The 13,537-nt window shown below is 35.7% G+C and overlaps 2 protein-coding genes across 3 annotated transcripts; both read right to left on the bottom strand.

The window, feature by feature from the left end:
• Nucleotides 1-544: 544 nt before the first annotated feature.
• LOC100247254 (uncharacterized) lies at nt 545-3,936 on the bottom strand. 2 transcript variants are annotated; one of them, XM_010665973.3, is made up of 3 exons: nt 3,600-3,936; nt 3,180-3,290; nt 545-1,196 (listed from the first exon to the last, which is right to left on the bottom strand). In XM_010665973.3, the coding sequence occupies exons 2-3, from the start codon at nt 3,273-3,275 to the stop codon at nt 720-722; spliced, it is 573 nt and encodes a 190-aa protein (XP_010664275.1). In that variant the 5' UTR covers nt 3,276-3,290; nt 3,600-3,936; the 3' UTR covers nt 545-719. The 2 variants fall into 2 exon arrangements, with proteins under 2 accessions (XP_010664275.1, XP_010664276.1); XM_010665974.3 differs by having other exon boundaries at nt 3,703-3,910.
• Nucleotides 3,937-4,391: 455 nt separating this feature from the next.
• LOC100242121 (ABSCISIC ACID-INSENSITIVE 5-like protein 3) lies at nt 4,392-8,449 on the bottom strand. Its single transcript, XM_002284262.4, has 4 exons — nt 8,364-8,449; nt 7,303-8,220; nt 7,103-7,174; nt 4,392-4,971 (listed from the first exon to the last, which is right to left on the bottom strand). The coding sequence occupies exons 2-4, from the start codon at nt 8,098-8,100 to the stop codon at nt 4,891-4,893; spliced, it is 951 nt and encodes a 316-aa protein (XP_002284298.3). The 5' UTR covers nt 8,101-8,220; nt 8,364-8,449; the 3' UTR covers nt 4,392-4,890.
• Nucleotides 8,450-13,537: the final 5,088 nt, after the last annotated feature.

Here is a 13,537-nt window from a genome sequence, read left to right as displayed (position 1 = left end):
ACAAAATACCATCTGAATTCATTCTATTTCATGTACACTGAGTTTTATGGGTGCTCCTTAAAGCAAGGTATTTCGTTGAAGGAGTAAGCCATACATGTTTCTCCAATACTTGAAATGGATGGGCGTACTTTAGATTTTGCTTCTACCTTCTCAACAAAATGATCTGATTCTAAATTAATTTATTCCTATTAACGGTTCCGCTTTGAGGCTTTCTCTTTCATTTCCTTTTATGCATCCTCTCCTTCTCTCACCTCTGGCGTGTTTTTGTTATTGTTTGTTTGCTTCTTTTTTTTATTTTATTACTTCCCTATATAAAGGGTGGTGTGATACTCAGGGTTCATGCTAATTTGGATCCACTAGGGATGGCCTATATCCCATGTTATTACTTACTACGTTCAATGAGACTGCTGTGATATCAATACGTAGGTTTGATGTGTATAATAGCCGCATGAGATAAAATATTGTAAGATGATCCGCGCACAGCTGCTCAGAGTAATTCATCGGTAATAGAATTACCGTTACCAGATTTGGGTAATACTGAGAATTGAAGTGGCCAAAGTGAGAATTCATTAGCTCAGTTGGCTAATAACTGATGTTTCCGAGTTAAAACATGCATACGCAAGCAGTTATGCCCAATAAGCTAAATAAGATACGGTTAAAGAGCTGCGTCTCATCGTAGTTAAAAGCAATTAAACAGGCATTTCCTACTTTTCCATTTTTCACTTCTTCCTCTTCTTTGGAGGCTGGAGGGCTTCTTCTTCTTCATCCTCTTCATCCTCCTCTGGCTTCTCTTCCTCTAGAATTTCTTCCTCTTCCTCGTCTCCACCTTCATCCTCATTGTCTTCTTCATTGTTGTTGTCATCATCGTCATCATTGTCATCATCCTCATTATGGTCATCACCATCTTCTTCCTCGTCATCTTCTCCATTCTCTTCTCCTGCGCCACCAGCCCCTTCTCCAGTCCCTTTCTTGGAATTGCCATTGTTGCTGGTGGGATTTTTGCCATAGCCCTCTCCCTCTTCGGAAGATAGCTCCTCTTCACCTTCTCCAAAGCCACCATCTCCATCATCATCATTGTTGTTACCTTCATCTCCATCTCCTGCCTCAGCATCAACCAGCTTGGATTGGCTTTCTCTGTGATAATCTCCTTTAGGTTTGGTTTTATTATTTGTTAACAGCCCAAAAGGAACCTGAAACTATTGGTTGCAGAAGAAATTTCAGAGTCGAAAAGCAAGACAGTGTAAGATGAAAGATGGTACAATCAGACGTTTTCATTAGACTTCCATTAGTGACTGGATAAGACCAAGCAGGTCTGGAAAACAATTTAACAAGATCATGAACCAATGATCTATTAAAGTATGCAATGCTAACAATTTGAACCACAAAACAGATCAAATGTGTACAAGCCATCGTTAGGGAAAAAGACAAAAGTCTAAAATAACCAAATTCCTAGGCCAACAGTTCATCTATCAACACATTGATTTATCCTCTATACATATAAACACATAAGCTTAGCATTTGTATCATTTATTTCAATGTTAAAAAATAGTCTACAGTTTATTAATATTGTGATAAGTAGCCCATATGGAATAGTGTTGCAAAAGGCTTACATAGTCAACCATAGATTCTTGGGTTAAAGCTTTATTGAGTTGAATTGAGCTTTGAGAGATTAATTTTCAAGTCAAATTTCAGTGTTATGATAATTTATCAGTTAATTTCACTGTTCTCTTACTGCATTCAACAGCTAAACCATTTTTAGGTTACAAGAAGCAAATTGCAAATGCAAATGCGCCATTATATTGAACACTATATGCACCCTAATTAATATCATACCATCCTCTTCTAATATATCAAATTATAGTACTCGTCACAAAACAAAATAGAAGAAATTGAGGCAGTGTAGAGTGTGCAGGGGCCAGTTAATAGACTGATCATCAAACTAGGAAATCCTTCCCATTTCTGTGAATGTTTTGGATCAAATTCAAGGAAAACTTGACTCCCAGCAACTGAGCTACTTGGGTGCCCAACCACCTGTAAGCTGAGTTAACCGTGGCCCTTTTGTAGTTATCCCTTGAAGCTATCTATAGTGATACCCCGATGTGCTCCCGCTGATCACAGCTAATTATTTGAAAAGAATACTAAGTTTCTTTTGAATTAGACATGAGTCCCTTTTTGTATTGCATGGTGATCATGCTCCAAAACCCACACTCGAAGAAATATGCTCTAGTTTCACTTGGTCCCAAATGCTAAAGTTTAGTCTGAAGAAGAGCTAGAAAGCTCATTAAAGAACAATATCATTCTATAATCGGCAAGCTTTTCTCTAGTCTTAGTCCGTTTCTACTCACCTCTTTGTCCTACCTGCAATTCCGAACTCATTGCAGCCTATCAAAGCCCACAACTCTAGCAGATATTATGCAGCGCAATATGGGAATAAGATTCTCGTACTGGTGCAGGGAAACTCTACTGTTCGGTTTTTTTGTTTTTGGATTGGGGAATGGATTTCCAGCCAACCATGGATTTCGATGTCCGACATTCATGTCAGTCGTCATCAACTCCCACATCTTCTCAATAATTTGACTACCTATCTTCAAACATATAGACAGATGACTCTCTCTATTTCTTTTCCTTTTTAGGAGGGACCACCCATCCTGGCGTCAGATAGAGCCAGATTAATGCGCACCCAAACAAAGCTTTTCCAACGCCCAAGGGTGCAAAAATGCACCATTAGATAAGCATCTTCAAGAGAGCATCAAATATTGGAATCTTATCTCCCGGCAATAAATAACCACCAGAAAAACTAATAATAATAATAATAAGACATGGGAAAAAACAAAATATAAAGGAACAAAGATAATCTTTAAATTTGTTCATTGGACCTTGACTTTTCAATTCCTACGTTATTTTACTTTTGGTTTTATTTGCAACCAAAGTGAGATATTTATGATATTGAGAGCGGGCCCACCATGGACCAACGAGGACCCTCGAATAAGTACAAAAACACATTTACGTCATCTTTTCAAGAACGGCAAAACTACACCACCTGCGTAAGTTAGCAAAAACCCACACGCTCACAATTTTATTTGCCCAATACTGAATACGGATGTTTAACGGAGTTTGGTCAGAGAGACGAGCAATAAAAAAGGACTAGAACCAAAAGCAAAGATTTTTATAGTTTATACCAAAGCATAGGTCAGCAAAGTAGCGAGGGCTTCTCGAGCGCACGTTAACAAACCCGGGTTGACCATCGCCTCAACCAGACTCAATTTGATCTCCATTTGTACGGACTCGACCTGCGAATAGAAAACATCATGATTGACCTTAGATCTGTTCCTCGTTTGGCCCAAAAATTGGAAATTAAACAAAAAAGGAAAAAAAAAAAAAAAGAGAGTTGAACTGAGAGAGTCTAGACGGAAAATGGAGAAAAATATAATATATGCTTTGTCAGATCTACACGAAGAAGTATCCAAAATATTTGCTTAAGAAAAAAAAAAGAAAAAAATAAAAAGAGAAGCCGAAAAAGGAAAAAAAAAATGGGATGTTTTTCTTCCAGAAGATGAGGAGACAAGCGACGATGAAAGCTTGAGAGTGAGAGTTTTTACCTGACCAGAAAAATAAGGTGCGAGCAGAGGGAGAAAGCAGAAGAAAATGAAAAGTTGGAAAGAGAGAAGAAGAAGGAGAGGTCGTAGGTGAGAATGGACGTACGCAGATCTGAGGGTAGTGTGGTGTAAAGCGAGGAGAGGCAAGGGTGAGGGTGAGGGCTCACTTTCAAGGAGAGCCGTTGATGAATGATGGTACAGTTGGCAGACGGAGGCAGTGAGAGAGGGAAGATATGAGAGAGAGAGAAGAGGTACGAGGCCCAATGGACAGAGCACGGGTAGTTAGTTACTACACTCCTCACTCGCTCCCTCACTCACTTGAGTTTGTGGAGCACACAAAAGTTCGAGTCACCACTCACCTTTGGTTTCTTTGTTATGGGTGTGGAATCGGATTCTATTCTTGGGCCTTGGGCCCTTCTTAGCCCACGCACCTTCCATTATTTTTTAACCCCCCCACCAATTTACCTCTTGGTTTTTTTTCCCTGTAAATTCACCATTTGTCTGTAGAGTTCAAAAAGTCAATAGTCTTGTACGGGAGAACTCCATCAGTTGGATAATCAAAGATAAAATGTTGTTTTTTTGTAGAAACTATTCAAAAAGGTGGACTTTGTGATGGATGAATTTTGTCATGCAAGGCATTGAGGTATGACCGGGGCTTTCCGGTTGGCAGCAAAGAAAATCAGAGGGAAAAGCAGGGTGGCAGGTGGAAGGATAGAATTAAACAAAGCATTTGTTCCAAACACACCTTTTGACTGCACTCCTCAATATGATTCCTGCTTGGCCCCCACCACCACCCCCCCCTTTTCGCATATGTATTCTGTTTCTACTGTTGTTAGGTGCTTCTCCCCCTCCCTCCCAGAGTCCCACTCTCCTCTGTTTCACTTTGGTTGCTCAAAGTTTAATGCTGCACCCATATCTATATGGGCCTGTGAGATTCTTACATTCATGATACCAATGTTGGATCAGGCCCATAACCTTCTGGGCGAGTTTCTTGGTTACCCAAGCCCAAGAACCCTTTAACAGTCCACATATCAAACATCTTATTGAACCTGTGTCTAGGCAATCACCGATGATGCACGCTGCCACTAGGATATGGACAAGCAATCATTGCCTGAATTTGGCAAAAATGTTATTATTATTATTATTATTATTCTTATTTCTTTACTTTTCTGAAAAGAATATAAGGGTGGCAAATTTACAGTTCTGTCCAACCTTGAAGAAGACATACTTGAAGACATGGAAGGAAAAACTCAAAAATGGAGCAAAAGTTTATATGCAAAATGAGAAGCAAGCGCTAGAACAGACACGAGCTGGTACGCCGCAGTTGGTATTTGGGCCCCGGTGTTGGATTCAAAGACCACCGCATCTGCAATTCCTGGTAAAGTTTCATGTTTCGGTTAAAAAAATACAATGAACATGAAGGTTTGAATGTGTAAAAACCTTTTAAGACTAAGATAACCGCCGTAAGATAAACCATTTGGGTGCACCTAGGTTATAAATTTTTTTCATGCATTCTTGTATACTTGGATTTTATAAAATTGAGCTTTTATTATTCATATTTTTATTTGAAACTAAGTCAACTTAAAAAACTTTTGCCAAAGTGATTCCAAATTTTCTTATAAAGTTCTTAAAAGGTGTTGCCTAAGTGTCATAAAACTTTTGGGAAGAAAAAGGAAGGTTTGACCGGGGGGGTCACCTACGGTTAGTCAATCGATTGAACCAGAACTTGATTGATTGAGGCTTATTTTTGTAGAAAAAGATGTTTGAGGTTGAAAACCTATAGATTGATAGTTTGTATGATTTATTAATAAGAGAACATTAGCATTGAATTATTTAACTACCATTTTCTTTTATTTAAAGCTCTTAGCTCTTTGTGCATTGATTACTTACAAACTACTTTTAGTGCACCAAATTGTTCATCCTACCTTCTTTTGTATTCAAAGGTTTATCATGCTAGGTTGAGTGAGATTAAACCTCTATACACTTGTGAAAGTTTGAGTGATTAGTAGCTTCAAGTTGATGTTGAACTTGAAGAGACTTGTAGGTGCCCATTGGAGCCAATAAATCCAAGTGTAACAGTTTGAAAGCTTGCTTTAGAAGCTTTGATTTAGTGGAACCAATACTCGAAAGGAGTTTGAGGAGAAGTGGACATAGATGGGATTTACCAAACTACTATAAAACCGAGTATACATCTCTCTGTCTTTATCTCTTTACAATCTTTGAGTTATTTATTTGTTTCATTAAGAGTGTTTTCCAAAAAAAATTTAAAACCCAATTCACTCTCTCTTTTATGTGTTTTGTTTAATTTATTAGCCTTTTTTACAATTATTATTACTTTATGACATATTTTATGCATAATTTAAATAAATAAAAATTTACAAAACAAGTAATATAAATATAAATAAAATTGATAAAAAAAACACATAAGTTTATGATATATGAGATATGTATATTCTATATTTTAGAGGGGTGTTTGATAAGTTAACTTAATGACTTAATTTAAGTCATTAAATAGGTTAAGTATATATGGTAAAATAATTTACAACTTAAATAAATAAAAAACTTTAAGTATTAAATCAAAATAGTTATTTTATTCTTAATTTCAAATATCTCCTACTTCATTTACATGTTTTAACGAAAGTATATTTTACAACTATAACTCTACATTCACAACCCATCTTCCACAATAAATATATTTTTAATTATCTTATGTATTTACAATATCTTGAATATGAATGTTTAATAAATAAATTTATTACTTAAGATTAGTGAAAATATAAATATTAGTTAAAATTAACAAGTACAAATATGTTAATTTGATGATTTAAAATACATTTTAAATTAATTTTACCTAATAACCTTAATTCTTAAAGTAAAAAATAAGTAATAAATTTTAAGTTAATAAGAACAATTTAACATTAAGTCAACTTAATCTAGTAATAAATATTAAGTTTTACCAAATACCCTTTTAGTTTAAGATTAATATATCATATGTATAAAAGATATAAACGCCACTTATCTTATCATATTATCAATAAAAAATAAAATAAAACAGATGATATAATATGCTATTATTTCTCTTATCCTATTTCATGTTATATCCAAACAACCAAATATAAATTAAAGATATCTCAATACTAATATTAAAGGGTTTTATCCATGCATTTAATTTGAATCCGGTAGTCAAAAGTGTGAACAATGACATCTATTACGATATCATTATATGTGAGTAAATGATTAGGTTGAGGTTGTGTTTGGTTAGTAGAAAATTTTGAAAAAAAAAAAATAAGAAAAAGAAAATAAATTAATAAATTATTTTTATATAAAATTCTAATTTTATTTATTTATTTATTTAAAGTGAAACCAAACATTCACCAAACAACCTCTCAATCCCATAGAGAACACTTTCCATTACAAATAGAAAGCCATAATGTGATAGGTGTAGTTTGTCAAACTCAAACCGGGAATTTCCTAAAGCGAATCTGTTTAGGTTGGAGGTATGGTACCTTTAGCCTTATGAGCAAGTCGTTCTCTTTCTTCAACTGATGGACTTCATGCTCCAAGTGATTGGTATAAGCCTGTAACACCCACAAAGGAAAACAAGAAAAGAAGAAGAAAAAGGTAAAGAAAAAGTAGTGTTTTATTTTGCAACTGAAGCAGATAAAATTTGTTGTTCAGCAAACTAGAACAAACAATATTGAATGACCTGCTTCCTTGCCCTTGACCTAGCAGCCGACTCACGGTTCTTGATCATCCTCTTCTGCCTCCTCTCAATGGTCTTCATCATCTCATCTGAAAACCAGCGCTTCCTTTCAACAGCAACCGGGGAGTTTGGAGATGATGTTGTCACTGCCGGTACTGCCGTTGACATAGCCATTTGGTTCTTAGAGTAACCAATCTCAATGGCTGGACCCTCGAAAACTGATTCAGAAACATGGAAACTTGAGTCCAACACTCCTGGTTGCTGCTGCTGAGCAGCTTCCACCGGAAGCTGAAACCAATCAGCTGGCTGTTGAGGCACCACTGCCATTGGATCCATCGTCATGAATGGCTGAGCGTTTGCAGTACTACCATTCTGATTCCCTAAACTAATCACACCTGCGCGCACTAGAAACTCCTCAAGAGTTGTTTCGCCCAGTGTCGAAAGGTGCTGGATTGGTCCATTATCTGCACCACTGAGATGCTGGTGATGAAGGATTTCCTCCCAGACCTCTTCAACTGTTTTCTTATCCAGAACCCCATTCAAATTGAAATTCCCAAGAAACAAGGAAGCGGGTGATGAAGAAGAAGAGGAGGAAGAAGCAGCAGGGTTTTGCATGAAGTACTGGCCCTTTTCAGCAGATATCACATGTTTCAGTAACTCATCCAAATACATACTACTTAAAGGTTTGCCCACATTTCCCAACTGGGTCTGAAGCTCATTAAAGATCAGATGGTAGAGATACCCTTGTGGAAACTTTGACTGCTGAGATCTGTTTGCAGACGCCATTCTTCTCAAGTCCATTCACCAGACAAGCTAAACTCCCGTCAATTGTCATAAACAATTTCCAGGCAAACAGCTTCCAAGGACAAGTCAAACAGTAGAGTCACAGCAAAGACGAAGGTTTCAGTTCAACACGTGACACTGAAAATGAAATTCCAGAAAACAAGCACCAAATATCAGTAAAGAAAAAGTGCTAGTACTGGTTCAAATCATGTGAATAAAATTGTGTTAGCTATGTATGTGAAGAGAGAAGGAACATGTAAGAGGAAACGAGAAGAGAGAACTCATGGCCATGGGAGACTGAGAATGATAGGAAAGGAGAGAACAAGAGATGGGGAGGAACAAGAAGCCAACAAGGATGGACAAAACAGTCGAGGGAGTGATCTGGGGAACCGGAGTATATATATATATATATATATATGAAGACCCGAGAGGTAGAGAGAGTTTGACGCGGTCGTTTCTTCTTGTATGACTCGCGAGTAAAATCTCTCCATACCTGAAATAGCATCAGAATCCGGTTTTGGAGGTTGACTTTTGACCTCTCTCTCTCTCTCCCCCTCCCCACCCCCCACACAGTACAAATGTAGTTGTTTCTAAGATAAGTTAGATAACTACTACCATATATAAATTATGTAACTCCTTTAGTAAATATATTTGAATTAGTCTCCCACCCTCAAATATAGAGATAACGGCTCAAAACTCACACATAGAACTCACAGGGAAAATAGGACTTCCGAGTAAGAAAAGGAAACAGAAGAAACAAATATAACCGGGACAATTCATCTCAACAAAATCACCTAAAGCATCTCCAAAAAATCACAAAGTAATAGATTTAAATTATGTTTCACATTATCTTTATTCAAAGTATTTTTAATGGTTAAATGTTTTCTTTAAAAATATTTTTAGGAAGATCACCTATTAAAAATAAGTTTGAAGTTGATTTTAAAAAACGTTTCTAATTTTTTTAATATTACAAAAATAAAAAATTTCAAATATTAAAAATATTAGAAACGTTGGTTATATTTCCTATGATTACTATCAAACATATCTTAAAATAAAAAGTATGTGAGACAGTCATTTTATGAAATATTTCTAATTTTTTTAATACTTAAATAATAAAAAATTTCAAGTGTTAATGCTTCTTAAAATCATTATCAAATGGATTCTTAAGTGTTTTTATTTTTTTAATACTACACGTGGTTATTTTCCAAAAACTCTATGCACTCTTATGATCCTGGTGCAATCTATGCAATTATACTTGTATAATTCTTTATTACATGATTAATACAACCAATGCAATGATATAAATACAAATGTTTATTATATGATTAATTAAATCCTTTAGTAATTATATTTGAATTAGATTGAGTTGTACCAATAATCTTGCTAACTTATGTATAAAATATAGTTTAACTAATTTAAAAAAATTAAATTAAAGTAATTTTTTTAAAAAAAATATAAGTTAATGAAAATTACTAATAATAATTCTATTTTTTTTTTCAGTTCTGAAAATATAATAATGATATCCACGTGGTCACTAGGTTGAGTTATCACAAGTTGTGCAGCTGGATGGGCTCGTTCATGGGCTTAGGGTTTAAGCCCATCCCAGCCCAGTCTTATAAAATATCTCTTTCTGAGAGCCCACTGAATTATGAAGTTGGCCCTGATCAATCTTGGAGCCCAACCTTCCTTTTGGGTCTTCGGGTATAATGGATTAATACGGCTTTATAATAATTTTATAAATAAATTTAATTCAAAAAATAATATAAAAGATACAAATTGCTTACTATTTAAGGATTGAATTAAGTTTGGTATACTTAGTGGCATTAAAGGTCCACGAAGGTGACCCAGAAAAGTGGTTGCCTTGCCCTTTTTGGAGACGTGGGGTAATCAGATTGCATGAGTGAGTAAGCGGAAGAAGCTCATAGATTTTGCAATCATGAATAGTGAGCCACAAAGGTGAAATTGAAGCCTTGATGGCACCCCCTCCTCTGTGGGAGCGCAGAGTATTGGGCTATTGGGGTTGTTGAGAGTGACATTTCAGTGGAAATATCGATCCTTCCCTTTGGAGCGGTCAGCTTTGAAGTTGGGTCTCTCCAAGAATAAAGAACAGCAACTCATTGCTCTGAAAAGGCCACTTTGGCCGCCAGTTTTGAAATTCGTCTTCTCCTTTAGCAAATTAATCTCCCAGAAGGGTAGTGAGAGGATATTTAATTCCACCCATGTTTGATTGCAAATGTTGTATGGAATCACATCCCAAAGCCACCTTTGGGACCCCCAAATTGAGACTCTACTAAGTGGATTACCCACTTTAGAGTGCACCTTAGGCCACTCCCACGTATGGGAACAAAAGCAGGTTGATTTGAATGGCTCCTAACGTTTCCTTCTCCGTCACCACCAAACTCGGCATAATCATATAAAAAAAAGATTACCCAACTAGAATATGTACATGAATACACGACCCAAGAATATGATAAAGAGAAAAATGATATGTCCATCAGAAATCAACCAAACATTGATTACACCAGACTTCACATTCCTCATTTGCACCATCACTTCCTCGAATAATGCATCTCTAGATCCCTACACTGTCCTACTACCACTCAACTACTCAAAACTGCTATTTCTATATACATATTATCTGTCTATATTCACTTAACAGAATCATCACGTCAAGACCTTGGCGAGCTCACCTTGCCGTGGCCTCTAGTGGCGGTGGGATGGGATCATCCCTGGAGTTAAAAAGAGTTCTTTCCATGCAAGCAAAGCCCTCTCCTTTTTTCCCACCCCAGGAAAGCCAGTTAAAGTAAAGTACTTGGAATGCATATAGCATATTAGCATGGACACAAACCGTAAATATTTTGAAGGCTTTTTCCACAGTACCCCCCTGTGAACTTCTTGGATGACCACCTCTCTCTTCAGCTCAATTATTTCACACGACATGGGACCTGATCAATGTGTATGATCTTATCTAATTTTCTTTAGTGCACTTTGCGTGTACTTTGTGAAATCTAAGGCCAAATACTTGATCACACACCATCTGAAACTAGAAAAGTGTGTCGGGACAAAACGCCTTTTTATCAACCGCGTTCTAATAAGATTCATTTTACCATTTTAAAAGTTTATCTCTTGAATGGGGAGTTGGATGATGAGCAATAAAGAAACTGCTCAGATTCTGTGAGTGATGGGAGTTAGGAAAGATTATGCCATTAACTCGATATAAAAAAATTGAGGTGAAAGATTCCAAATGCCCCACTTGAAAGCTTTAAAGCAAAAGCCAAACTCTCCTCTTATATAACCTGTTTTATGATGGTGGGTATCTTTTCCATCTACATAAAGATTCTATTTTTGCGCACACACACAGATTCCTGAATCACATCTTTTCACCTTGGGCCAATTTGGCTTAACATGACCCAAGCAGTCGTATGTTAAAAGGCAGTAGTGAAATATTAGTCTACTCATTTTGGGGGCAATTATAACGCCATTGGTGTCGGGAAATCTTAGTTGGAATCATTGTATAGCGTCATTGTTTTCGATCAAAATTCCATAATTTCCAAGTGGTGATCATGTACGAAAAAAGCATGCCAATATTTTCAAATGATGAAGCCCAAATCACACGCTCACCACCACCCACTATTTTTTCTTTTTCCTCCTTCCTTTCTTTCTCAAGTCGGAGTCGCAAAATTTCACATAATCCACAAATTTTCTAAGTTTTCTTTACAGGTAGGAAGAGATGAAAAAGTGTGGAGAATGCAGAGAAAGTGAAGGAATTTTGATGTGTTGGTGATAAGGGGTGAGATCTTGGAGTTTCATTTCACCCTCTGCTTACACGCGTGCATAGCGTGGCGCGAGTTACCCACACGCAAAGGCAATAAAGTGAAAATAAAATAATAAAAAAGGAAGTCGAATTGAGATTTAAGCATATCCACAATTCATTCCAAGCAAGCATGTGGAGGGCAGAGACGACACGGACTTTTCCCTCTACTCTGACAAACCCTTCTTCAATTTTACCTGCACTACCAAGTACCATCCCTGGCTCCCAACTGCTTTGTACTACCCTTTAATTTTCTTTAATTTTCCACTTTTTTTTAAATATATATATAAATAAAACATGGTTGTGGTAGATGTTGTTACTATGAAAGCTACTAGGTAATCTTATCTCCTTATCAACGTGTTTAATTTTTATGATTAATTTGCCTTACTTTATTTAAATGCTATATTATTATCTTTTTACCTTCTGATTTTGGGTAAAACATGTTGTGTATATTATGAAATTACTACTTGTGGGATGTCTCAGCAAGGTGTCCAACAACCATTCATGCTTGTGACCGTATGTCAAAAAGGCCCTAAGATCGTATGATTGGTCTATCCTAAATTTAGGATGTAGATGAGCGATCTTAAATGAAAACAACAAGATTGACCTCCGATTGACCTTCAAGCATTTACTCACCTTCAAAGTGCAAATTGTGCACCACGTAAGCTCTATTATAAATGTAGTCATTACGAGAAAACATTTCATTGTTGATTAATCATCAGGGCAAGACAATTGTTATACATTGACATTCAATACCATAATATCGCATAATAAAACGTAATTAAAGTATTATTAAGATGTTTGAAAATGCGTTACATTTGAACAAACACAAATAACCATGCAAAATCCAAGAAATGTATGTTGTCTTCTTTCTGCAAACACCCTTTACTTGCTTAAGACAATTATTAACATAAACATTAGAGGAGTATGTTTGAACCATCTATCTGAAACATCATTTGTTTAGAAAATAAAGTCATTTGTATCTTGGGTGGGTTAGATGGAGAGACACAATCGATCGTTCTATCTAGCCCTTGAGGTCTAGATGACATATTATGTATGGACCGTACACGAATACTATTTGTAAATTAATTATTTTATTTTATGAAAGTGTTTAGTATGCTAATAAGATACCTTTCTCTTTTATATTACTGAATATGTTTGATTTGTTTAGTATCCATATATTAATGAATTAATTATTATAATTATCTTAATTAATAAAGTTTACTTTATGACTTAAGGAGTGTTATAATTACCATTTATTATTGTACTTTTTTGATAAATAATTTGACTTCGAGATTAAATCTAATTTTTTTAAATTTGTCTTTTTTTTATAAGAAGTGATATTTAGGGTTATTTTATTTTATTTTTAAAATAAAATAAAAATAAGTGGATGAATTTTTATATATTTTACGTTACAATTGCGTTAAGATTTAAGATAAAAATAAATAAAAAAATACAAGCGGAGATAAATGATTGTGGTTTCAAGATACTCGAAGGAGGCAGAAAAATGAAGTCAGCGAAGTGGTTAAGCGTGACGACAGCAGTGGCGTAGGTTAAGCGGAGGTAGTGACTAGTGAGTGACCTGGTGCGCATTTTTTCCTGAACCATACTCTTATTTTCTTTATTTATTTATTATTAGTGGAA

The sequence above is a fragment of the Vitis vinifera genome, chromosome 18 (genome assembly GCF_030704535.1).
Source record: "Vitis vinifera cultivar Pinot Noir 40024 chromosome 18, ASM3070453v1".
Taxonomy (NCBI): domain Eukaryota; kingdom Viridiplantae; phylum Streptophyta; class Magnoliopsida; order Vitales; family Vitaceae; genus Vitis; species Vitis vinifera.
This window is presented reverse-complemented; position numbering and strand designations above follow the sequence as displayed.

Coding starts and splice junctions, on each gene's coding strand:
- LOC100247254 (XM_010665973.3), bottom strand. CDS start 3,275: ATGGAGATCAAATTGAGTCTGGTTGAGGCGATGGTCAACCCGGGTTTG. Junction 1,197..3,179: donor CTTTGCTGACCTATGCTTTG/GTATAAACTATA, acceptor TGCAACCAATAG/TTTCAGGTTCCTTTTGGGCT.
- LOC100242121 (XM_002284262.4), bottom strand. CDS start 8,100: ATGGACTTGAGAAGAATGGCGTCTGCAAACAGATCTCAGCAGTCAAAG. Junction 7,175..7,302: donor GGTCAAGGGCAAGGAAGCAG/GTCATTCAATAT, acceptor TGGGTGTTACAG/GCTTATACCAATCACTTGGA. Junction 4,972..7,102: donor ACTTGCTCATAAGGCTAAAG/GTACCATACCTC, acceptor AAACTTTACCAG/GAATTGCAGATGCGGTGGTC.